This window comes from Pollicipes pollicipes, unplaced genomic scaffold (assembly GCF_011947565.3).
Source record: "Pollicipes pollicipes isolate AB1234 unplaced genomic scaffold, Ppol_2.1 Scaffold_4881;HRSCAF=5763_pilon_pilon_pilon, whole genome shotgun sequence".
NCBI classification, from domain to species: Eukaryota; Metazoa; Arthropoda; class Thecostraca; order Pollicipedomorpha; family Pollicipedidae; genus Pollicipes; species Pollicipes pollicipes.
The window spans coordinates 20,229,831-20,256,439 of NW_023596576.1; the positions used below are offsets into that span (position 1 = coordinate 20,229,831).

The window sequence follows — 26,609 nt, forward strand, 5'->3', positions numbered from 1 at the left end:
ATCATAACTGTTGTTGCCCAGCAAATAAGGTGAAGCGAGCCGGTCTCTGCCTTATAAATTAAAGAAAGCGCGTCGCATCCGGCCAGTGCGCGAAAATAATGCACTGACAAAACATATTTTTCAAAAGAGAACCACTCTTCCCTGCGATGCTGCCCAATGCGTACCAGCAAGCATATGTAGTTGACTAACACGCGTTTGGGTAGAGCAGGTCAAGTTTACCCCAATCCGAAGGTTTTCCAGAAAGATTTCCGAACGGTTAACTCTGCACGACTGTAGGCACTGAACAACGAATCTTCTGGTTTACAAAATTAGGTATACCTTTTAAGGCTGCTGACCTATTGCAAATCAAAGTCAGAACATGGCTGTCAGCGAATGCATCTAGGGAATCTTTAATTCCGACTCGACAGCAGAGTGTTGGATGAAGCCATGCATCTCTGAGATAGTTGCTTAGGCAATACAAAATTCAATTTAGAATCACAACAAATTTCGTTGATTTTAGGTCAGGTATGTAGGTCATCCCTAAGTCGAAACTAAGCTGCTTTTTCCTCCAAAACTACTGCAAAGGGTAGTTTCTGGTGGTCATTAGAATATATTAATAACAGGGATCACAACAGACATGTTTCATAACCTTCTTAAGTCAAAGTAGGTCGCTAACCTAAACGATCCAGGCCAGCATTTTGCTTTTTTTAGAAACATACCGCCTAGCGTTATTTCTGTTGTTTATTCAAATGAAAAATATAAATAATCTTATAGGTTTTGAATCACCTTAACCTTCAACAGATAAAAAGGCTACTGAACTTAAATGAAGGTAGTGAGTTTTTGCCTGGAGTAATTGTCTAGGTTCAAAGCGGCTGCATGGAAGGTCCAGGAGCATTTTGGACACCAACCTGGAGTGTGACCTCATTTGACCTTATTTAACCCCAATGCCACGTCTTAGCAGATAACATTTTGAGACAAGTTAGTCCGCATACAGTGTAACCCATCCTGTGAATAAGGTCCATCTAGCTCTCCTAGTTTTTGACATCTTAGGGGTCAACCTGACCCTCCAATAGAGCGAGAGACACTTAACCGGCTACCCGGGCGCATGTTAAAACCAGAAACGGACAGAGCTGTGTTCAAAACCAAACCAGAAGCAGCCCTCTTTCACCGAAGTGAGGACAATCGAAACTTATCACATTTTTGACAACTGAACCAGATTATGGGCGTGAGCACGTGCACGTGCGTTTAGAGTAGGCGAGCCAACTCATAATTTTAGGGAACAGTTTTGATGGATATTAGATATTACGAATTACCATGGAGCTTTTCGTCGCACCATTTTCACAGCACGTGTAACACATTTGTGTTGTGCATTGTAAAGTTAAGTCATATTAGAAAGCAACACTTATTATGGCCGGGCTGAATTGCCACAAAACAATGACAAAAACGCAGCCTAACACAAAAATCGACGCTTTTTTACGCATTCAGACCAACAAGCCGAGCTCGGGCATTTTGAGTAGGGCTAACCCAGCCCAGCAACGTAGGCGTGTTGTTAAAATTCAACTTCGTTTGTCACAATTTCCCGTCCACCTGTTGCACACAGCACAGCGCAAACACATCCTAGCACTACCACACCGCATCAAATGCCGCGTGACCCTCGAAAGCCTTTAATCACTTCCATAATATGCCCAGTAGACCACATTGAAGGTAGCAAACAAGCAGGCGTAACAGCGAATGGACCACTTCTCAATGTTCCTGGCTAGTCTCTGGCTGTCCCAGGAGCAGGGCCTGACGCTCTGGCCCAGCGGCTGGACCTTGACCCCCCTGACACCGGTGGTGCTGGCACGGGCGGGCGCGGACGGAACTGCGAAACTCTCTTTCAGCTTCTCCTCCTGGCTCAGCCCCAGTCTGCGGTCAAGGGCATAACTCAGGCCCATTGGTGACACACTGCAAGTGGGAGTCTAACCAGGGAAGCTTACAGATGATGAACAGTATATCTGGATATGTCTACCCTAGTGGCCCTCAAGCAGTGGATCGCCATCCAGGCTCGGGTCGTTTGGCGTCTTTAGTGCGGCCGCGCGGGATTTAAACACATTACAGGAACAGCCATGGCAAAATGGTGTGTGCTATTGGCCTTTACAATGAAGTTTCCTGCTTCGCAACTTACCCGGAAGGGTGTGCACCGCGGAGAATCGAACACCGTGCCTTCGGTTCACGGGTGTCAATTTCTCAAAATGAGTGGGGCACACCTGCTGTCGGGTCGTCTGCACACCTGCTGTCGGATTGTCTGTACACACGCTGTCGGGTCGTCTGTACACCTGCTGTCTGGTCGTCTGTACACCTGCTGTCTGTTCGTCTGTACACCTGCTGTCGGGTCGTCTGTACACCTGCTGTCTGGCCGTCTTTACACCTGCTGTCTGGTCGTCTTACACCTGCTGTCTGGTCGTCTGTACACCTGCTGTCGGGTCGTCTGTACACCTGCTGTCTGGTCGTCTGTACACCTGCTGTCTGGTCGTCTGTACACCTGCTGTCGGGTCGTCCTGTACACCTGCTGTCTGGTCGTCTGTACACCCCGCTGTCGGGTCGTCTGGACACCTGCTGTCGGGTCGTCCGTACACACACTGTCGGGTCTTCTGTGTGCCCGCTGTCGATAATCTGCACGTTTGTTGCTTAGCGTCGCACCTGATGACCAAGGCGTATTCCACGGTGCTGTAGAAGCAGAACACCATGCAGCCGATCATCCACACATCCATGGCCTTGATGTAGCTAACGCGGAGGGCCCGCCTGCCTGAAAACACGCCGCGTAACATGAGTTTTATGGAACCTCCAGTTGTGTTGTCCCTGCTCTGTCAACGAGTGTGAGCTGATGCGATCAATTCAGGTGTGATATGTAAGCATAACGCATGTCCTTCAGGGCCTCAGGCTTATGGCGCAGGATGGCTACAAAGTCACGTAGGTTCAGGGAGTGCGAAGGTAGGTTAACGCGCAAAGATGACTGCGTTTTAAATCACATCTAGTTCCACACGACATGCTCGCAAGACGCTCAGTTAGAAGGACGATCACCACCCGGTTGCTAACGGGTGCACAAAAATGACCTCGATGTCTCCCCGTTGTGAGTGACGGGAGAAAGGCCTGTGCCACTGCCCAGAACAGCCAGAACAGTATTGGGCACAACGGACAACAGCAAAATCTACATATCTCCACTGCAGACGACAGTCATGGAAAACGTCACAACAGCCCATGGCACCGTGTTTCGTCTGTTTGATTGGAAATGGTATGCTGAAAACGCTTGAGGCCTCGCGTGTGGGAAAACATGATTTAAAGACCGAGAGCCTTAAAGCATAGCTCATTGAAATCCTGGAATACCATTAAGTCCGAATAATGATTGACGCAACTGCTATTAGATAATTCACCGCCACTAATCCTTTGGATATGCATTGTAGCGGGTGGCCGAATTTGACCTTCAATATGTATTATACTTCCCTATTAGGTTTTAACACCTGCGTTAACGTCCTCCTACCCGAATTATTTTCTGCCCTGGCTCAACATAACTGCTGCTAATTAGCATCGATTAAAAGGACACATGAATTGTGTACGTTTGCAGATCCGTGTTTTCCTGCCCTAGCACTTGAAATACGAGGGATGTCTACGGTTACCATTACGGCTTTAAATCAAAGGCCGCATGCGACGCCAGTGTCTATAATTTATGACAATCGCCAGTCAGAAATGCGGAACAGCGGCTGAAATCCACTTACTGAGCCACACTGCCAGGCACGATTGCTTTCTGATTATGTAAAAGGGCCCTGCTTCTGCATGCTAGTTTAAGTAAAAAGGAATCGTAACAGAATGCATTAGATGACTGGCGCAGAAATTACATAGAGCAGGATGAAAACACTATCAGACGGCGTCGTTAGAACATCTGTATCCATGTATCACAACGGAATATCAAGAAATTGTGAATGATCGTTTTATTGAAGAAAATGTTCCAATAGTTGAAGATATAGAAACAAACAATGTGATGTAATAACCTCAGTTATAACCAGTGGTTAACTATTTAGCTATTTTACTGACGTTTTCAGTTAAAAACCCAAACCACCATGGAACAATCTCTTTAACACATGTGGTCCTGTACCTCTCGGCGGCGAACATGGTGGTGACGGCGAGCAGGGTGGTGATACAGAGTACCATGCGGCCAGGCACTGCTGACGCCGGCACCAGGAACGACACACCGGCCACAGCCACGAGCAGCGCCGACGGCAAGTACGTCTGCAGCAGGTAGAACTGCACCTTGCGCTGCAGATTAAGCCGGAATCCGACCGCCGCGTACGTGCCTGCAACAAGGTCGGACACGGGACGATCAATGCCTCATGTTCGGGAGCAACAACACGACGCTGAGCATGCGTGGCGAGAGGGTGAGTCATGTGTAAACATTTCGTTGTCGTAAGTAAACGGACAAAGCTTTAGTCCCGCCTCGTCCGCTCCATCGTCCGCGTATGGCTTAATATTCATGTCAAAGTCAGCCAACGCCTACTTGACGACGTTGCCTATCATGGCTGACGCACAGATCCATCGAAAATGTTTGATTTTGAACTGGCCGCCGCAGAGAATGAGCTGGAGTATTCGCTTATGTGAGCCAAACGATGGGCCTCGGTCGTAACAAAGAGAGTGAGCTGGAATATCCGTGTCCGCCCATGTGAGCCAAACGGTGGACCGCGGTCATAACATCCGGACATGAGATCATACCGACGGATGTCTTCAGAGGCTTCGCTAACATCAGATGATCTCCCAGATGCCCAAATGAGGCTATGGTAACACCAAGGCTCAACGAAAATGAAGACCTTCACGATATCAAAGGGAGTTTTCTTATTTATATGGGGTTTTGAAATGAAACAGCCGTCTTAAAAATCATTTGCTGCAGATCACAGCCCTGCCCCTCTTAAAACCTAAACCACTCTAGTTGTTCAGTTACACGACCGCGAACATGTGCTGACTATTTTGGGAGACTATTTCAGGGTCAGCCAGGCATCTATGACGCCATAATAACGTCATTCAAACTCTGAAATTTCATAAGCCTTGTGGCGACCATGGCCAAGAGAAATATAAGTGTTACTCGTTCATATCTGGCGTTCGTAAGCACGATTTCCAAACATAATGGCCGTCAATTAACTCTCAATCAATGTCGTGCAGGGTGCGATGACATAGCCAAGCAATGCTATATTGAAGAGCCCAGCCACAAAACGAAGAAATTTTGATGTCTGAAGCATCTTTTCAACTAAAAGTATATCAATAGTTGTAAGTGAGCTTATTTCATCATATCTGACGCTTGTGTCAATATCTTCAAAGGCGAACATTGCCTTTATGTGTCAAACCACGCATACTGTCGTTAAGCCCTGCAAACGAACTAAGTGCTTAGCTAAGTGAAGTGAGCGCCGTCCAATGTTCGCTTAAAGTAGTGCATTCCCGAGTGTGTGGGCCTTGCTGTGCTCACCACACACACACACGGCGCGTGATTACTCAGTGAGTGTCAAAAGCCAGTGGGCGAGGGCGACCGAGTCGCAGCCTTACAGCAGCTTTCGCGCACGGCATAGACAAGAACAGATTGCAATCACCAAGGGTCCATGGCAAAGGTGGCTTTAGGCCTGGAACATCATGATCATATAACGCAGCAACTGGAAAGGCCTGGACATTGCCTCCGCCAAACGCGCCGTACACACGATGAATACGAGCACACATAAAACACTTCAGTGACACCTAGAAAATATTGCACTGTTACGGCTGACGCAAAATGACGGATTATGCGAATCAATATTGGAACGGCTGAACATTGCGACTCTGCCACTACGCAGTTGGCTTGCAGCCCACCGGCGCCGGCTAGAGCGCCAGGCTGCGATGAATGGTGCGTTTGCCGCATATTGTGGTCAAGTTCTGTTGTAATGGCATTGCAATGCACTGGTGGACTTGGGACCACCTGTCGCGAAACATGCCGCGCAACGCACACAGTATTCTACTAGTTCAGTCGCTTGCTCCCTTCCGAAATGATTGGTAACAGCAGAGCTGTGGTCAAGGTGGCACCTACTGCGAACGATGTTGGCGCAAAATTTGGTGATGTTTTTGCACTTGTAGGATTTAAGCAGAACTGCAGAACACATTTTTATTCATTAATTCTAGCGTTTTCGCAGAAAAGGTGTCGGGCGAGACTGAGAGCGATAAGAATGTCTGCGCAATTTGTAGTCGTGAGATCTGTGGTGTCACTTTCTTTAATTGGTAAGGGGGGGGGGGGGGAACTAAACTGAGACGTCGACCTAGCTTACCCCCGCAACCTAATTCATCCCCGGATTTCGGCCGCCCTAATTTGCATCCTAAATGTAAATATCATTAAAACAAGCATTTGGTCGATTCTAAGATCGTTATGCTATTGAAAGCTTCCGTTTTAGGCCAATGGAAAGATGCATTAAGTGAAGGCTTATGATGGTGCATAATCACAGAAAAAAACGTCTTGGCAAATCGGCTGGCTGTGATCAGAGAAACGATAGTGTTTTTCATTCAATAATGGCGGCCAGAGGCGCAGAAAGGATGGTTTTATGCAGAATGACGTAACCTGGCCGTACATACTACGCACTATAGTAAACATTTCGTGAACACCACCAGGATGTTCTTATATATAAAAGTAAAAGTGAGCTTCCCTAAACCGACACAGAGCTATTCGCTATTGATGATTCCTAACCGACACAGACGACCTCATCGACTGAGGGGTCCAATGGGCGTAAAAGCTCCTCGATTGGCCTTGGAAGGCCCGATACCGCGAGCAGGGCGGCCCCTTACTACAACCTCCTGTCACCCTTTCGGGCCCTCAGGAACACTGCCCCTGGCCGACTCGGGGCTAATGCCAACACAGGACCCCTGTCAGGCACGATCAACAGAGGAGGTGTCTCATTGCCTCATTGGTCCTGACCACCGTAGATCGTGGGCTTCTTCCTTGCCCATACTTGTGAAATGGGCCTCAACACGCGGCCGGGTGACCGGCTAAATACCCTTTGCTCGGGTGGGGGGGGGGGTCAGTTATACCCCCCTCAGGTCTCGGTGTACGTGAACTCACTTAGGTCAAAGTTTGAGATCACTAAGTCAGGACCTTTGGGTCAAATAAGGTCAAACAAGGTCAAATTTCAGGTCGGTCTCCAAAGTGACTCCAGAACCCAGATAGCTGCTTCTTAGCAGGTCACAAGCTCATTTAATGTCAGTGACCTTTCTTGACTTTTTGAAGGTCATGGTGACCAAAATCATGCTAGACCGCTCTGAGTTTTGCATTTGAATAAGGGACAAAGATTACGCTCGGCAGTATGCTCTTTAAAAATGTTAACCTGGGTCATCTTAGGTCAATGACCTATTATGACATGTAAGAAGTCAACTGAATTTGTATAATCCGGTTCCTGCCATCAATGAATTCAAAATGAGCACCGGAAAATATCCCATACAGCAAGCCCCAGAGCAATAAAACATGTTGGTTTTGACCTTGGCCTGACCTTCATACCTGACCTTAGGTCAACTTACGTTGCTCATTCAATGCTTGTGTTGCCTAATAAAGCATCTCAAAGATGTATAGCTTCGTCAAACACTCTGTTGTTGCATCAGATTGAACGATTCCTTAGAAATTGACTTTGCTGGAACCATGACCTGACTTTGACCTGCCATAGATCAGTGACCTTACAAGGTACACCTAAATTTATTACACCAAACGATCTGCTATTCAATTGTACATAGCTATGCAAACGTTGGTGCGGCTACACCGCACCATTCGGAAACCATTCTGGAAAAACTTTCGGGGGGGGTCCCCACCCGAGCGCGCGTTAAGGCCCAGACCGACAGGAGCCGCTGGTCCGTGGTAGTGGTGCCTGACCGACAAAGACGCCCTCCCCGGCTCAGGTGGGCCCGGTTGGAAATGTCCCTGCGTTTGGTACTGGTAATGTCTGGCCAAGATAGAGGCCCTCATCGACTCAGGGCCCTGTCGGCGCAAAATGCCCTCTGTTAGGCATTTCAAGGTCAGGCCCCGCGGACCGGAGCCTCCTAATACGACCTCCGATCAGCCCTGCGGGCCCTTAAATCGGGCTCTTGATCGTCTTTCGTGCGGGACCGTTCAAAACCCTCGCGAACTGAGGGAAGGGGGCACTGCTCCTTGTGTCCCTCCCCCTGCCTGCGCCACTGGCTCAGAGACTTACATCACAACCGCTCTGATGACTCTCTGGACGGCCCCGAACCGACTTGACGCGATCGAACGGGACGGAGTGTGATTCCCGCAGAACGGGGTGACGTCACACACGGCACGGGCCGCATTGAATTGGTTGGAGGAGTATTCCCTTCGAATGCACGTGAGCATAAGACTGCCGTGCTTTGGCTTCTCACTCACCCGGCCTGTCGCCTCTGGGTTTAATGTTGCAGGGTAACCTAAAAACCCCGTCCACGTGGATAAATCAGCGAGCCTTCAAGAGCTCAAGACCATCTTCTTCAGACTTGAGATGGGAGTCTCATCTCATCATGTCTCATCTCCCACGTGGTGCTTTTGTGTCTATCACTAGAGCTTGCCGTTTTGTCATGTTGTCGTGTGGGTTTTTGTCATTTGAACAGGTAGCCATTTTTCCACGTCGCCATTCATTCAATCAAGCCCCTGAAACAGATCTCCGTTTAACCGTTCATCAATTTGGCAGGTCGAATTTGTCATGTATCGCCATGCTGCAGTTCACCACGTAGCCGTTCAACGTTTCGGCATGTCGGCCTTTTGGAATATGGCCATTTTGCAATTCACCTTTCAGCTGTTTGCCACTCGTCCATGTCACCATTTTGCAGTTCGCCACTGGCCGATTCGACTGCTCCGGCCGGCACGCCAACTTTTTTACACGTCGCCAATGTGGAAGTTGTCAAACAGCAGTCGACAAAAAGGCATTTGACAAAATGCGAGTCGACTTTTTGGCCGGACATCTTCCGAGACCATTGATCTTCTTGGTGGCACCTGAATTACTTGTGCTACATCGCACGGATACCGAACACATCACTCCATCGAGACAGCCCCTAGCACCGTCACTGGTCACGTCCTCAGTAAAACATGACGGGATGTTGGCTCTTCTGAACCTTTCGTAATGTGTCAACGCCGTGCCTCATGACGACCGCGGTCAGACTGTGTAGTATTGATACCGCCTGGTTTGCTGGCTGTTTGGCAGGACACAGGCAACAGGTGCCAGTGCTAGGTGTTGATATTCCACACATTTTGTCTCGGCCGAAGGTGTGAAAAACTTCGCGATATTTCGAAGAGGGAGCCTGGACTGCATATTGTACGTGCTGTTTGTGAGCGACCCGAGTTTCCACAAGCCCGATGGCGTTCCATTGGTCAGTTGGCTGACGACACTCAGGCTTGGTAACTGGTGAACAGCAGATAAGGACAAATATGCATCTTATGATAATAGAGCAGAATTTCCTCCCCAATGGTTTTCGCGCAACGAAACGAAGGTCAGCATCACAGCAATCAAATGCTGGTACTTGACGCGCTAGCTATGTTGAGAGGCCTCCCGTCTCCCCCCCCCCCCCCCTCCCGCACTGTAACTTTTGTGGCACCGGGCCGCAGATTCCCAAGATGGCCAAGATTAAAGCCCTCCAAATGGATCGCCACCTCCATTACTAGTACACATTGATCTCGTCCAGGGCAGTGTCGCCTCTCAGATTTGATCAAGGAGAGGGGCACGTCATGTTGTGCCCCCCCCCCCCCCCCACCGCCACTGCTTGGAATTTGGGCTCCCCACAAAAGTCATCCTACTGTGACCATTCAACTTCAAGATTCTTATGTATGGTATTTGTGATACCGAAACCTACCTTCCTGTGCGCAGCCCAAGAAAACCATGCATGCTACGTATGTACAAGCATGGGGCATGCTCATTTTTTCCAGATGATGGCGGTTCCCGTCATTTTGTCCCGTCCCGTCCCGTCAATTCACTTCTGCTATTTTTTCGATAAAGGCATGTTGCCGAAATATCAACTCAAGTTTATCTCCATTCTCCTGGTTTTTCTCCGAGGAATAAGGCTAACACTACTGTCTTATCTATGTCAATAACGTAGGCCCTTTCATATAAGGGAAAAGTAAAGACTAATGGGGACGACACCTGAGCGATCGAGGGCGCCGCGGAAGACCAACAAAGAAGCTTCTGTGAACAGTGCAAGTTTTCAGTTAGCAATTGTTGGTCATTGGGTTTTAGGGGCGCGTCAACTGCATTGGTTATTTGTGCCAACGGCAAGTTTCTCACAGCAAGCGGGAAGAGCACGAGACCAGTATAGTGGGTCCCTGAACGATTGGGAGTTTAATAAGTGATAGGAGGTTTTTTAGGGTTCTAGATCAATGATCAAATGCCCACGGGCACATTGCGAGTGTAAGGGAAGGTTGACCGAGACCAATGTGAAAGGCCCCTGAGCGACCGTGATCATCCTGGCAGCCCCCGGGGCCCCGGGTTCAGCGTATAGGGCCTCTCGGACGAGGGGGAAAAATCCGTGGATGACCTCTGGTCGATAAGTGTCCCAGTAACAGCGTTAGGCCTCTAGACAGTTAAATGGGCCTTAAAACCTCCCCAATCACCACCCTAACAATCAGCGAAAAATTGTTTTTGTCTGTTCATGTGACCTTTACCTGCGTTTGTGACTGTTCTTGGTCGTCTGGAGGCTCAAAGACGTCCAATGTGGTGGCATTTTGTGTAAAAAACTGCGTCTTTTCAGCCGGCTTTTGACCCCATCGGAGCCTACTATGGCCCCCTTCGGGACCCAAGGGGAGCCATGGCCCCGTGGTCAGGGCTCACACAACAAACACTTCTTAGTGTGAGCTCTGATCTTAGAAGTCCATCCGTCAAAAAGGGTGCGGAAAAACTCTGAAAACCTTTTCTAAGTATGCGTTGAAGAAATTTATCATTCTGCCTGACACCATTGAGGTAGGGTGCGTTTCGGCTCGGCCGCCTTAGTTTTCCCCTTGCCTTCGCCTTCGAAACTGTGTGGAAATACACCCTTTAGCTATTGGTATAGCTAAGGCGTGTTTCCACGCAGTTCAGACGAGCCGGGACTCATGCTGTTGTTCACAATGTCAAGAAGGGTGGTCGAAGCCGAGGTGGATTTTTTGCGGCATTGTTATACTCGTGCCATCTCACGCCGTTCGATACCGATGGCTTTATGCTAAGCAGTCACATAAAAATTGACATTATCTGTTGACTGGATCTCAAAAAAGCACGTGGATACTGGTGGCGGCCTGACTGCAACAGGTGCTATTGGCGCCGGTATTCTGGAGACCATGGTTGATCCTGTAATGACGCGTTAGTCACGAAGTGCATCAGGTGGAACTCCCCCTGGTGACCAGGCGCCATATCCCGCTCCTCTGGTGAGCAGGCGCCATATTCAGCTCCCATGGTGAGCAGGCGCCATATTCAGCTCCCATGGTGAGCAGGCGCCATGGTCAGCTCTCCTGGTGAACAGACGTCCTGGCCGCTCCCCTGGTGACCAGGCGCCATACTCCGCTCCCCTGGTGAGCAGGCGCCATATTCAGCTCCCATGGTGAGCAGGCGCCATATTCAGCTCCCATGGTGAGCGGGCGCCATGGTCAGCTCTCCTGGTGAACAGACGTCCTGGCCGCTCCCCTGGTGATCAGGCGCCATAGTCAGCTCCCCTGGTGAGCAGGCGCCATATTCAGCTCCCATGGTGAGCAGGCGCCATGGTCAGCTCCCCTGGTGAACAGACGTCCTGGCCGCTCCCCTGGTGATCAGGCGCAATAGTCCGTGCCAATGGCCGCCCGGCACAGCCGTTTAACGCTTTGATACACGTCGCGTGACTCGTAAGCTAGCGTTTTGCGGCGGCTCCGCCGTAGTTCGCGTGTGTTAGCCGATACATGAGGTGCCGTTAGATGTCCAGCCGCCATTCGACCCCCAGACGCAACAGTTCCAAATCGGCAGTCTGACCGTTGGTGTTGCATGTGCCTTTGACCTGACTGCGGATCCCTGAAGCCATACCGCAATAAACATGCCGATAGGCACGGTACCACGCCAAACATGTTGATGTTGCCATGGCGATCCGACCAGGGGAGGGGGCGTATAAGCGAAGCCCCGTCAAAGGGAGTGGTAGAGCATCGAAGCCCAGTAGCGCGTGCATTTGTGTCCGACGCATGGAACGGGGCTCTGGCGAGTCTCGCGATCAATCTTGCTGGCGTCGGCTGCAGAACTGGCTTAGTAACGTCGCTCGCGCGAGTCTTTAAATAAGGTCCAAGGAAACCGCTGTTCCTTGTTATCAACAGCATGAACATCTGGACCTCTTGAGAAGAACCTGACGGTGGCCGGCCACAGAACCAGATGTAACCATCAGGTGTGATTTTGTCAGGACTTGACAAGTCATTACGAAGCTTACTGAAAAATCCTCGTCCGTGAGGTATGAATAATTAACAGTACATCACTGCCGTCTCGCCAGTGTGGCAGCGATCAGTGAATTCTAAAACGAACACTAACGGCATGACAGCGATGACGTACGATACCCAACTGGTAACTGCAGAGACAGATCCAGCATGCCGTCAAGGGAGGGGCTACGCTTCATTGTGGTGCCGCCTGAAACTTGATGCACACCACAAAAAGTCCACGAATTTCAGCTCATTTACTGATTAATTTCCATTGTAAATCGGTCAACTATCTTCCGCTGGAATGGTCCGCCGGATTTGGCCCCTTTAGTCTTAAAAGGTGAGTTTCCTTTTATATTTATGTTGCACTTCTTTAACTGAAAGAGAAGCCAGACTAAAGCTACTAAAATATATCGCTCATCGCGTATCAAGAAGGAAATAAAATGAGATTAAGCAAGAATTAAATGATTGCATCAAGTAAACAGTGGACGTTATTCACCTTACAGTGGTTCATTCGTGCCTTTCTATCAACAATCATAGGCAGGGGCGCTGCTGGATTCTCTCTGGGTTTTCCAAAAATGTTGGGCGAGGGACGAAGGGGATGGATTATATGGATTAAATATATATAATAGGTAAATATAATGGATAAATTATATGGATTAAACTCCAGCATGCATAGAAACAGGGGTCAAAGATGTTTGTTTAATATGCCCATCCCGTTTTGCCTGGGGAAGTTCATCCTTTCTTTAGAATGCTTCAGCGAACAAAAATATACCAGTACCCAAAAAGCTCGAAAACGGCATGTGTGAAACCATTTCTGAAGCCAGGTGATCCAGCTGTACCGTCCAATAAAACGCCCATATCCCTGCTCAGTGTGCTCCCTCAGATGTTAGAAAAGTTAGCCTGCACACAGCTAACGGAATATTTGAACGCGACAGAGCTGTCTCATCCATCCTAGTGCGCCTGTAAGCCGCACCACTTCAACCGAGGATGCCGTGCTCACCGCTGTCGAACACCTGGTCACCAACACCGACGACGGTCTTTTATCGTCCGTGACGACGATCGATTTGTCGAAGGCGTTTGATAGCGTTGACCTAACAGCCTCCTCACCAAACTGTCTGGGTATGGCGTTACCGATGCGGGATTGTTTAGGAGTTATTTGAGTGGTTGAGGCCACGTGGCGCGTGAAGGCCGGCTCACTCTCCCCATGTCATGCCGTGTGCCCCACGGCTGGACCATCCATCCTATTTTGATCATTTTGTTTACCAACATTTTGTACGGATACTTGACTCATGGTTGCCTCATCCCGTACGCTGACAACATCGCGCACGGGGCTGTGTCTCGCCGACGTCAAAACCCCACTGGCGCTTGCTATACGTGAGATTCAGTGCTGGTTCAGTGGCGATTCTCTCCAAATGAAAGAACCAAAAAACCCGACTGGCGCTTACTATACGTGAGATTCAGGGCTGGTTCGGTGGCGATTCTCTCCAAATAAACGAACCAAAAACTGCTTCAAGCTCGTTGGGTCAAAGTAGAATTTAACAAGTCATTTGACTTCCACTTTGGAATAGCGGTTCGATTGTGCATGCGTAAAGTGACATCAAAATTATTGGTGCCATAGTTGCTTCCATTCTGCTCTGGCGTGCCCATGACTCAACCGTCGTGAAAAAGTGCAGTGGTATCCTCGTTTCTTTGCACAAAATTCGTCATTACTTCACTTCAGGCCTCCTCAAGCTCATCCAGGCGTATGTTTTCCTTCATTTCACGCACTGTTTGTACGTGTGGGGTGGGTGACCGATAGCCAACCACGCAAAGTTAAAACAGCAATCAGCTTTCCTGCTTAGGTTATTACCGGCCCTAAAAAGCACCATCACGTAACTCCGGCACTAAATTCCCTTGGGTAGCCGAGGGTCAAGGTCGCGGTGGCGCACCGCAACGTAATTTAAGTGTTCAATAAAGTGTGTAAACATTAAACGTAATTTAAGTGTTTATGACGCTGAGGGAAGCAGGCGCGCCTCACGAGGTACGCACGCTTTCTGCCCCACGCGCCGCTATTTCGACCCGTGAAACGCGCGCCTCGGACAGAGGTAGTCTGCACCTGCGCAAACACCGATTGACCGCCACGCAGCAGACGTTATCGCTTCGGGCCGCAGCTGTCTGGAACGGTCTGGGCATCGCACGTCTGTGATGCCATAACAATGACGGTGTGAAAAGAAAGATATTGAGATCATTTCGGGTGCCCCGGAATTTACAGCTTTTTTTATTCAAGGTCTGGAGATATATGTGGTACCCGCCTCCACCACATGTAATTTGTTGCCGCCTGAAAACCAATATTATGACGCCCCGAAATGGAAGTTTTTGTGCTCTATTACCCCAGAGCCCGATCCAGGACTTCATCATTATGAGAAGATTTCATTTCGAATATATAAAAATCAACGTTTGTGTAGCGTCATGTTACCAACAAGGCCTTCATACATTTTCGCATGGGGTGCTGTACCTGAAATGTCCATAAATCACAAATTTACGAAGGCACATGCCTCTTAAGAGCACCTGCTTAGAAAGCGTGTAATGTGTTATTGCTTGAGGCAGGGCATGCTGAGATTCTAAGATTCCCGACGACCAATAAAGAAGCCGTCAGTGGCTCCCCGGCGAAATGGGACGTCAGGCAGTCAGCCGAAAGCAGGCAAGACACCTCCAAAATTTCCCCATCCGTGCAAAATGGACTCGTCCAAGCGATCTGACGGCAGTGGTCGAGCTAAACAACTTATGAGCGAGCTCTGATAGTTTCTCAATACTGGAAAAAATCCATGACTTGGGAGCTACAACATAGATGTGCTGCTTAAGTTCATGTCCATTAAAAATGAAGGCTCGGAACCGTTTGTGTACTCTCTAGCATTAGGTGCTTGTTGAAAATAAAGGATGTGGCCCCCGAAATAAAGAGTTTGGTGCTACCTCGTCGAATAGACAGATCCAGGATTTCGTCACGGTACATGGAAAGGACGTTGTGGGCTTCTAAGACTTGTTGAGTCAGAAATGAGGATTTGGGGCCATTTGTAGTGTCCCTTAGGTTTAATGCTTCATGAAAATAAAGGTTATGTAGTTCCAAAATGAAGGTTTTAGCGTCCCTTTACCCCTTGGTGTTTATTCCTGCCACCATATCCCCATGGGGCCCAAACGGGAGGGAAGGCCCTTTGTCTCCCCTCTGGATCCACCCGTTTTTGGTGCCCCTGGAGTTGGGCCTCCGGAAAATAAATGTTTGTTATGCCCTGGAATGAACGTCTTGGTGGCCTTTCCGGTAACGGGCCGATCTGCAAAGTCATCAGGTTAAAAGGCATATAAATTGTGGTGCCCCTGGATTTTGGTCCCCTTTAAAAATCAAGGCTTTTGGCCCTTTAAATGACCCGTTAGGATACGGTGTCTCTTCAAAGTAAAGCTTCCGGTGCGCCAAAATGAAGGTTTTTCGCGCTCCTTAGCCCAGTGGAGCTGATTCAGGATTTGGTCAGGATGGGAGACACAACATTGTCTGCGGGATATGATGCCCGTTGAGGATGAAGGTGTGGGGCCACTGTGGTGCCCTGAACTTCGGTACCTCTTAAAAATAAGGATTTAGGCCATTTGTGGTGGCCTGAAATTTTCGGGCTCTAAGAGATGAAAGTTATGTAGATCCAAAAGGAAGATTTCGATGCCCCTTCGCCCTGAGATTTTGGAGCCCGTTTTGCCCAAGGCGAGGGCGTGGCTCCATGCCGCCCTTCTGATTCCGCCACTAAGTAATTGGCACGCTGCTGAAAACGGGCACTTGATAGACAATTATTCGCAAAGTACACAACTCCTCGCATTTACTACCATTTCCGCATGGATATCCTGAGCTCAATTATCTTATTCGTAGACAAGGAAACGGAAAAATCGAAAACTGAACGGGTAACGCAGAGAAAACAGGACAAAATAAGGCGACCCTGTGAAATGAGCGCTATGTAATGATATCAAATGAGAAAACTTTGGAGAGAGTAGTACACTAGCTAGCCAAGTCAGGAGGCTGTTTTAAGGCTCAGCGGGCGACAGCAGCCGCTTCAGCGGTATGGGCTAGTGGGTCCGCAGCGCTGACAGGCGGTCGACGGCCGACTGCGGGCCCGCGGCCCCGTACCTGACGGGTATGCCGTCTGGCTGTTGTAGCCGCTGCTGACCGACACCGCGAACTGATGCTGATGGAAGTCAGACGGCAGACGCACGCCGGCCGGGTGCCAGCTGACGTTGAGCCGCTCGGACGGGTAGCCGCCTGAGGGTCAGCGGACGGCCGGCTCTGTCACACACCGCCCGTGCCCGTGCGGCCCGCTCTGCTGCAGTTTGGTACGGCGATGGCACGACCCTTCCTTGTGCTGCCCCGCTCGCTAGTGCACTACTCTGGACATCACTTTGTGAGCGGGGAGCAGAAGCAGGAGGTGTGCAGCAGGGGCGCTCGTCCTCCATTTTCTTTTGAACTGGAGGGTACTGCCCTCCTCCCCGCAACTTTGACGGGATCAACCTTAAGGATGAGATGTTTAAAAAGGTGATCGTCTGACTCCTCGCGACGCCCCGCTTTTCCGAGGTAGGCTGCATTCGCCAGTTACGAGTGAGCCGAGAGATCGCCTGGAGGGGGACTCAGAAGGAAAACTTGTGCCGAATGTTATGACTAGCCGTTTCACGATCGATTAATACACTGAAAAGTTTTTAGCATGCTTTTTATACAGGGAGCTAGAATCGCTTTTGAACTATTGTGGGAGTGAAAAATTTCCCCTAAAAAAGACCGTGCAGGAGCGAAAGAATGAAACCACAAAAGATGCAACTTATGAGCTTGTGATTGATGCTTCGGCAAACAAAGGCATTTATTTCAAGTTGGCATGGATGTAATATCCTAAACCTGACAAAACTGTTTTATTTCTTAACATCTCAGGCGATTAAAGTGAAACAATACATACACGCATAACAATTTCATGACAGTGTAATGGGCATAAAAATTATTTAACACCAATAATTTGATGCTGCACTTTGCACTTCCATTCCACAGCATTTTTAACACAAAACAAAGCAAAGGAATTCGACAACAGAATAACAACAGGAAATTTAAAAAGCATGAAACACTCAAACAAAAAACATTGGACTCCTACACATCAGCATATCACCAAGTCAAACACAATAGACACACCTCTGGCTTCTGTTAAGATGGAGTCAAGGAAAACAAGCATTTTGTCATTGTTTCTTCCAAAATACCAATGTTTATTTTCATGAAAGTAGCACTTTGAAGACACTTTCAATTACTTTGAACAACTTATTTTGATTGTCATGGTTAACCTACGTCAATGGCAAAAATGTGCAGAATATGCTCAACAAATATGTTCCACAAAACAATCTCTCTTCTCCAAAAGTAACATAACCTTTGAATGACCATGCCAGTATTGCTGCTTGCCTTTTCAGCTGCAGCGAAGGCATCTATTTAGGCCTTGTGGCATCATAATTTGTACTATGCCGAGAATCGATGGGTTAAGACAGAAAATGGATAACTCCGGTCATAAACAATGTGCTGAAGTAGGTAAGGTAAGCAATTACTTGCTCCATAAAATACTTACCGGCTTTTTTCGGGGCACACTTCTTCTTCCTCCCCCAAAACGAAGTCAGTACCTTTCGCACAGTTTGCTGACAGACAGTTATCCCACTCACCCCCAAATATAAATATCAATCATGTCTACCAACCTACGAGATTAAAATGCGAAACAAGTAAGAGGTGTGCATGATAAACATTTCCGGAGGACAGAATTTTGCCATCAAACATTTCTGTAGTAGCTGCGTCAGGTCTGTCCCAAAGCTCTATATGGCAGCATGAGGACAGCCTTGTCAGGTAGCCTGGTGAGTTAGACACCCGGAAGGCTAGATTTATAAATATCAAGCACCGCCATGAACCAAGAAAACGACTAACCGAGGGCTTAACAGGGCAAAAATGGCGGTAAAAGTAAGTTCCGTGGTTCAAATTGTCTTCTTCATTTCCTGTAAATTGTTCACCCTTGGGTGCATTTCAAACATTTTTGGGCGGTTGGCGAATTGATCCAATTCATGTATGAAATACGTGCAAGTCTGCCGTTGGAACATCTTGCACAGAAATTGGTCCACATTTTAAGCAACAAATGGTACCTCTAAAGGGTATGGGAAAGGAGGGAAGAATAAAGTGGTATCACACTCGTATGATACCAAGAAAAACAAAACTTGTTAAATAAATATATAAACTCATACTTTTTGGAAACACTTTGTTATCAGCTGATTTGACTTAAAATCTATTAACATGAGTGCTCAAATCGTGATATTCATCTTTTAAACTTCATTTAGAAGACATTTCTGGAATTTTTCACTCCTACATTTCGGGAGTGATGCAATTTAGTGGACAAGTTTCCTCAGGAAAGAAGAAATACGTGGAGCAAAATTCTCTAATAAGCCTTCCTGGTGTTTGCACCAGGCTCCGCTTTCGTGGTGTGGTGGTGAGACAAAAAAAAAACAATATATATATGGGATGCGGGAAAACCTTGCATTTGGCATACAGCTGCCCATTGTGATGCATTTTGTAAACAAGCAAAACTTAATGCGTCCAAGCGGCTGGAGTCGCTGGGGTTCTTGGGCTTGAGAGGGACCTGGCGCCCTTGCTCTGTTGTAGGTGAGGCAGGACCTAGCCCTAGGTGTCCAGGTTCTGTGGAGCCTCGTTTATTCTTGGTGGTTTCAAGTAAGCTAGGTTTTGGATGACATCTGAAAACCTCAGAAAGGGAAATAGGGGTTTGACATGTGTGATTAGGCAATGTCAGGCAGAAGTGAAAAATCACATCAAATATGGGGAAAAGGAGTGAAAAGTTCTTCCTCACAGGGCATTGCTTTGCACCCAAAGTTGTAATATGTTTTATGAAGTTTTAGTGGATGATAAACACTCCGACAAGGGATCGTTGTTCTCATGCAGCTCCATTAGCATGCAATAGATAATCCATTAGGCAACCCACGCATATCCAACCAAGAACAAGCTTGTGGCATTAGGAAATACCCGTTGTAACAGCTCTTCAGCCCATGCCTTTAGTTCAACCAAATTGTAGGAAAATACTAGGCTTGGCAATCAGCAATGTAAATCAGTCGAGGGCGCTGAATGCTGGCTGCACCATTATTGTTTACATCGGTACTGTACGCAGCGAGGCAGCTTAAGTGGGTTTTGAAATATTTCGGCAGGGAGAGGCCTTTCATCATACCTATCCACACAAGCCGGACCTTGCTTACAGAAAGCCAACCGGAATTTTATCAAGTTATGCGTCTTTATAAACATGTTTTTAAGTATCTGCTACACATTTCTAGCCGAAAATCGCTTATAAGAAGCGTGCGGTAAAACAGAAACGACGAAAGTGTTTTTTAAAAGCTTAGAAAAGTTTTGCGCGGTAATTTTTCGTGTAAACTGCCATTACAACTAGGTTGTGAAATTTGCTAACATCCGCATTGTGTTCTAAAGTGACACCAGTCACGCATAAGTAATATGGCTGGTAAAGCTATTGAACATAATTTAATGTACCGTGCTGCCGGCGTGCGCAATTATCTTAGGCATTGGGCTTTACAGAGAGTCATCGGAATATACGACTGATGCCGTGTGCAGCAACACGGCCAAGACGAAACACAAACCGTTGTAAAAATTCTCGGACTGTTGTAATTGCATCCATTTATTCAGGCTTCTACCAGCCGAAAATATCGGGTGGCACCTGTAGTTGGATACATGTCTGTTTTGTGCTGTTTGTCTCAATTTTGTCATTGTTTAAAATATTTATTAGCAAGTGTGTCTGGACAAGATGGTGATGAAGAACGGCAAACGAGCTCCGTTTCTCGACCGCAAACCCCATGCATACAGTTATGCCTGCGTGGGAAACAAAGCAGGAAACCCACACGTCATCTGTATGGTACTATCCTCCCGGTTAGCGACGCCACGAGCGCTCCAATAGCGAGCCGCCCCTGGATCTGAGGCGTAAGGGACTTGCTTTGAATCCCGCGGTCAAAGTAGCGCAGGCCCTGACTGACCCTCGACATGACGCGTCGTTCCCGCGTTCGCTCATTCGCTCCTTTTTGTGAGCGGAAGCGCTGATCGTGGCCGATATGTCTGCGCATGAGAGACTGGCTGCGGGAGACTGACGTATGACGACATTGTCGCCGATTAGCATCAAACATCGTGGAAACTCGCACGGTCAGCGGACAACCTCAACCCACGCCAGTACAACATATCATCCGCATCCGAGGTGGAATTTGTGCAGCACGCCGCGGAACGAATCTCCTTGTGCGACGGCTCTCTGAAGATTTTCACGGATGGTTCGAATGTCACTGCTGGGACTGGGTGCGCTTGCGTCTCTAGTGACGTCAATCAGAAACTTTGTCTGCATACTTTAATGACTGTGATTTCGACTTGGCTGTTCGCAATTCTTGCAGTGTTACAGTTCTTGCAATGTGGTTGCAAAAACCCTCTGATCCAACCTGGCTCCATGACCTCAGCGCATTATCTCTACACCCATTCCTCGAGTCAAGCGGCCACTCCCATCTGGTCTGTCCAGCCTGGGACGAGCTCCGACTTGCGAGCGATCACGGTATTTGTGTTACGTTTATGTGAATTTCCATTCATGCTGGAATTTCCATTCAGTTCCCGAAACGAAAGCGCAGCCGCGGCAGCAAAGGTGACGGGCTCGCCACGGCCGCCCTCTTCCTATCGAAACACAAGCCCGTGGCTTCCAGCAAGCCCTTCAGAGTGTGCGCGCAGAGGACGACAGAGGCGAAGCTCTATAAGACGGAGGAGATGGGATGCCATGAATAGCTCTTTCTTCGAGCTGAAACGTCCCATTTGTAAGTGAAAGGTGTTGCAGCGTAAGGACAGGTGGGAAGATACTGCTGTTTGGATGCTGCGACTGGGCTATACGCACGCAACCCACTCGTTTCTCCTGGCTGCCCAGCGTGCCTCAGCGTGTAATGAGTGCGGAAAGAGCTGACGGTCGAGCCCATACTGGTTCAAGCTTATTTGTTGTGAATACGATGAAATTGGAATTACATGCTTCCAGGCAGCGACCTTTCCACAGCTGGTTGGAGAAACTCAATGCTGCCAAGAGCAACGTCTCATAGCATTTCTAGTCAGCGTTGACTTCCTCTTGACTTACAGGCATTCAGCGTCATTGTCCCCATATCTTCATATGCGTGCAGCTGCATTCCCGCATTAGAGCGCTTAATTATTATCTCAATCGTACTTGTTATTTATCACACTAACGTGACTTAACTTTATCGCGTGATTTTACTCACAGTATGTTCTGACTATTTCTTGATGACGCAAAAGGACCAGTATAGTCGACTACCCTTACGTCACGAATTCCAATAAAGAAAAAAATGGCAGGCAGCGTGGACGCAGCGCCGAATGGAACCCGCACCCGTTGTCTTCAACATGTACGGCTTTACCACCGCACTGCAAGCGCCCAGTATGCTGGCGTTAGGGGCAATATCGCTAAGTGGCCGGAGCACTAAGCTGGCGCGACGCTCCAAGGCATGTCTTACGGTGTTACATTTGGATGCAAGGCATGCGAATGCAGCGAATGAATGGGCAGGTAATGGGCGTGTGCCGTCATTTCATTTCATTTCAAGCCTCTCAGGGGTCTCTATGTTGAAGAGTCTCTATACAGTGAATATTGATAAGATTACACTTGGTCTTTGTTGCCTACTCAGTCTAAGCACTGCATGCCACTCACGTGTCCGCGCAGGCCCGACAGCTTACTGAAATTGTTAGGTCTTGGTGCACAGTATATTGACTTCACAGGTGAACACGTCACACACTCACTGCTCTCCATGAAGACGTCGCAGGATTGCCGGTCCAGAGGATAGGACATGTACTTCATAGGGCAAGTATACTCCACCAGCATCCTGGAAGCAGAGCCCAACAAGTCAGGGACACTGCAGGTGTGGTGTCAGGTACGCACTCATGTAGGTGGTGATGCACCAGTAATTAAGGTGCACACAGCGCATTGGTAAACAATTGTCAGCGGTTTGATGCACGCAGCAACTCACTTTCTCCCCAAAACTAGCATAAAAGACATCACGTCTCACGTCTCAAAACCGATAAAGGTAATTTGGAAATGCTCAGACCATTATAGATTGTAACCCTACATCTCGAAGACACTTCGAAGATTCTGCTTTACGTAGAGCGCCAAGATCAGGTGAATGGTCGGGGAAACTCGTATGCTTCGGCTATTCAGAGCGCCAAGCAACATGGCATTCGAAAACGAGGCGGCCTGACGCGTCGCACGAGCTTGACCTACAGCGAGGACAGAAAGACGGTGTTGTTGGCGTAGATTTGCAGAGCCTCGCTGGGGGTGTACAGCTGCAGCTGGCGGATGGAGGTGGCGTGGACGAAGAGTAGGTCGGGCACCCATAGTCGCTCACGCAGCAGCGGCGAGAACGAGAGGTGCGCGTCCCCCGCCATGCCTGCGATCCAGTCACTGTTAGTGGCTGGTTGTCCCTCGCGGTGCACGGGCGAGACCAACCCGTGCTAACTTTATTTGGAAAAGGCAGGAGCTGTCGGGTTCTCAGGCTGTAATTATCATTTATTATATAATCTCATCCCAATTTAATATCAACGCGTCGTCATGGCACCGTAGAAGGATTGCCGTATCCCTGGTGCGTGCGACTTCCCCTAGCTGTTCGACCCGCCATTTCCTCTCAGCGTTTGCACGCCGTGTTGCAGCATTTTTGAAACGTCAGAATGGCGTGGCGCGAAAACTGAAGCCGCACTGTGCTGGTGTAAAGAATTTCCGCATGGAGACGAGGTTAGCTTCCAGTCTGCGTCAAGGTATAGTTAGGGCAGCATCATCGTTAACCGGCATTTTAACTAAAGGTCTCCGGGTTGTTTCTACCGCGGGGAGAAACAACCAGGTCTCCTGGTTGTTTCTACCACCAGAACTTAAGGTCTCTTGGTTGTTTCTACCACCAGAACTAAAGGTCTCCTGGTTGTTTCTCCCACAGGGAGTTCACGCTGATGGTGTGCTAATGTATACACACGCCTGATGAGCACGACCATGACTAACCTTTGGGCAATAAGATGCGGGGATCCGTCCAAATTGAACGTATCAGGAGAGACATGTGAATAGACTGAAAAAGAAACGTTATGCATTACAATGCCACACGAGCATGAACCCGAACTCCCATGTGCGCACCTTCAAAATCGCTGTAGTGGGGAAGACACTTAAAATATAATTCCATATGTCATCGCACAACTCCATGAGGTAAGGAGCTTGACGCCCCACCTGGTTGCGTGTCTTCCCCAAACGGCGTAAAGTCAAAATGTTCAGGTCGCCTCACATTCCATGTTCAATAGAACAGTCACAAGTTACGGTGGGACAAGAAAAATGTTGAGGAGAAGTTGTAACCCCTAACCTCCCCCCCCCTCACCAACCCGCCTCCCTGAACTGTTAAAAACCGCTCTGTGGGGAAACCGTATACCAGTCAGAGAAGAAACCATCAGCAGGTTATCAATTTAAAGAGACCATTTACAACACTTCGCTGCCTTGTATGCGCAAGCGGCCAGTCGCCCGGTGCTATAATAGTTCCGTCATTTACATCCGAACACTTGCTTCAGTTTTGTTAACGACTATAAACTATATGGTGTTTTATGTACCAGCTGTGACGCGGACTCAACACGAAACGCTCTTCGCCTATGAATACCTGGGTCCGTTCAGCATGGCAATACACTCACCGACTTTTCCTCGTCGATCGTAGAGATGCTCACGATGGTGAGGTAGACCTTGATGTCCAGCGTGCCCTCGTAGCCTGGGAACACGAACACCAGGTCAGTTGGTCCGGAATGTCGCGCCGAGGCCGCACCGCGCTACAGTTTTGTTACAGGGCCTTTCGATGGCTTATGTCAGCTGTGTGTTGTCTCAGTGCGTGATAACCTTTGATCACTTAAGTCAGTGCATGGTCATTTTCCAAAAAAGACTAACCAAAGGTTTCCAAAAAGCAATTAAAATGTACCTCCCAAAAAACATTGCAATTATATTTTTCTTTGAACAAGAAAACGTCATGATTCCCAAAGATGAACGTCTAGAGTGCCGTCAGTTCCAGCGTTATCTTTAGCCGGAGCGAAATTGTCTAAAAGGGTATCACCAGTTGGTACTCGCCTCCCACCACGCACGGGCAAACACCGAAAGTTACAAAATTATCGCTGAGCAAGGACAAAACTCGTCACAAAGTAAATGTGTCATCGCAATGACACATTTACAAAGCGCAATGAAATGTTGAGAATTTCAGCTGCCCATGTTTTCAGTTGCAGGCACGATCCTTTAAAACTTCACAGACTGACTCAAGCATTGTCTATATAAGTTCTGATCCTTCGATTAGCTGATTCATACGTGACCCTACACAAAACACCTTGACTTCAGACTCCTACAGACCAAAATGATGTCGCCTTTATCTTGGATGACAATACGTCGTTGGGTGAACACCAACTGCCGATCGGGTCTATGAGACACATCATAAATCGCGACCGCGGCGTAAATTATGTAAACACCATCAACAACAGAGCATATGCTGACTGTGGACGTTAAGAAATGCTTAAATACACACTACACAAGATCACGGAACATTTGTGGACATTAGAAAAAATACTCAACTCCACACTACATCACAGCACAGAACAGTTATGATGGCCAGATTGAGAGATAATCAACTGGCTATGTTCCTTAGAAAGTCAGGCCCTGAGTGGAATGCCCTTGAGTGCGCTGTCCCTAAGCATTTTCCCCACTGCCTTGCCGGACTGCGATGGAGTTCAGCTTTTATGGGTAGCCGTCGTTGCGAAATGTATGAATGATGCTGCTGATGCGTGTGTCTGCTTGCAGTGCAAATGAGAAGTGAGAGGCTCGACGGAGTTGGTTTCTGAGTTTTCTTTCGTGAGGCGAGGATGGACGGACTGAAACTGCATTCATGCCCCAGCGTGTGTGTCTTTTGCGCGCAGGTCTGTACTGTAAACGCTGTTTGGTGAGTTAAAAGTCCAGAAAGGGAATGAAACCGTAGCCGTCTTGCAGTGCCACAGGAACATCTCACAGGGGCTAACGAACCAACCCGACAACCAAGTTCTTTTTACAAGCATTGGCTGCATTGATAGCGGGGTGTTCGGTAGCTGATGTCCGTACTGAGGTACCGTAGTTCACTGGTCCAGGGATGCAACTCTCGGGAGAAGTTAGAGGGAAGGACGTACTGAGGATGCTCACCAACACTGGTCCAGGGGTGGAATTCCCAGTATAAGTTAGAGGGAAGGACGTACTGAGGATGCTCACCAACACTAGTCCAGGGGTAGAACTCTCAGGATAAGTTAGAGGGAAGGACGCACTGAGGCTGCTCACCTCGACTGGTCCAGGGGTGGAACTCTCGGGAGAAGTTAGAGGGAAGGGCGTACTGAGGATGCTCACCAACACTGATCCAGGGGTGGAACTCTCAGGATAAGTTAGAGGGAATGACGCACTGACGATCCTCACCTTCACTGTTCCAAAGATAGAACTCCCGGGAATAGTTAGAGGGAAGGACGCACTGACGATCCTCACCTTTACTGGTCCAGGGGTAGAACTCCCGGGAATAGTTAGGTGGAAGGACGCACTGATAGGACGCACTGAAGGACGCACTGATAGGACGCACTGAAGGACGCACTGAAGGACGCACTGATGATAAATACTCACATTGACTAGTCCAGGGGTGGAACTCTCGGGAATAATTGGCGGGAAGCACATCGAGCTCCTCGTCATAGAGTGCCCAGGCAACGTGCATAAACCTGAAAACACAGCTTGAGTCACATGAATGTTCACAATGGAAGCGAGTGAATGCAGAAATATCTAAACCCTGGATGGAAAACATGTGAAATGGCGTCTCTCGGCTGCAGTCACAAATAGATATGCGTGCAAATTGGCACCAGCTCTCACCAGAATTCTCCACAAAGTCTTCACTTTTGAACAAAGCACGCTACATCGGCGTGTACTTAAGTTCGCAAAAGTAAAAAAAATGTAGAGTGCATACCGTGTGAATACGGTCGTTCTGCATAAACATAATTTTAAATTCGTGACAGGTCCAATTGTGGAGAAAGTAAATTGGCATGGTGAAGAAATGGGTTTACGTAGATGCTTCACCACTGACATGACAAAAACTAAATATTCTATAATAAATCGCGCTACGTGGTTTACCAAACTACTGG

General features: G+C 48.3%; 1 protein-coding gene across 1 annotated transcript in view; it reads right to left on the reverse strand.

Moving 5' to 3' along the window:
- Nucleotides 1-1,025: 1,025 nt before the first annotated feature.
- Nucleotides 1,026-26,609, reverse strand: part of LOC119100101 (glycine receptor subunit alpha-3-like) — a 43,498-nt gene continuing 17,914 nt past the window's right edge. The window contains exons 2-9 of the mRNA XM_037223214.1: nt 24,126-24,199; nt 22,693-22,892; nt 22,215-22,297; nt 16,512-16,643; nt 4,232-4,307; nt 2,659-2,760; nt 1,770-1,884; nt 1,026-1,043 (exon numbers count right to left, since the gene is read on the reverse strand). Coding sequence (XP_037079109.1) covers nt 1,026-1,043; nt 1,770-1,884; nt 2,659-2,760; nt 4,232-4,307; nt 16,512-16,643; nt 22,215-22,297; nt 22,693-22,892; nt 24,126-24,199 — 800 coding nt within the window. The remainder of the gene's footprint in view (nt 1,044-1,769; nt 1,885-2,658; nt 2,761-4,231; nt 4,308-16,511; nt 16,644-22,214; nt 22,298-22,692; nt 22,893-24,125; nt 24,200-26,609) is intronic.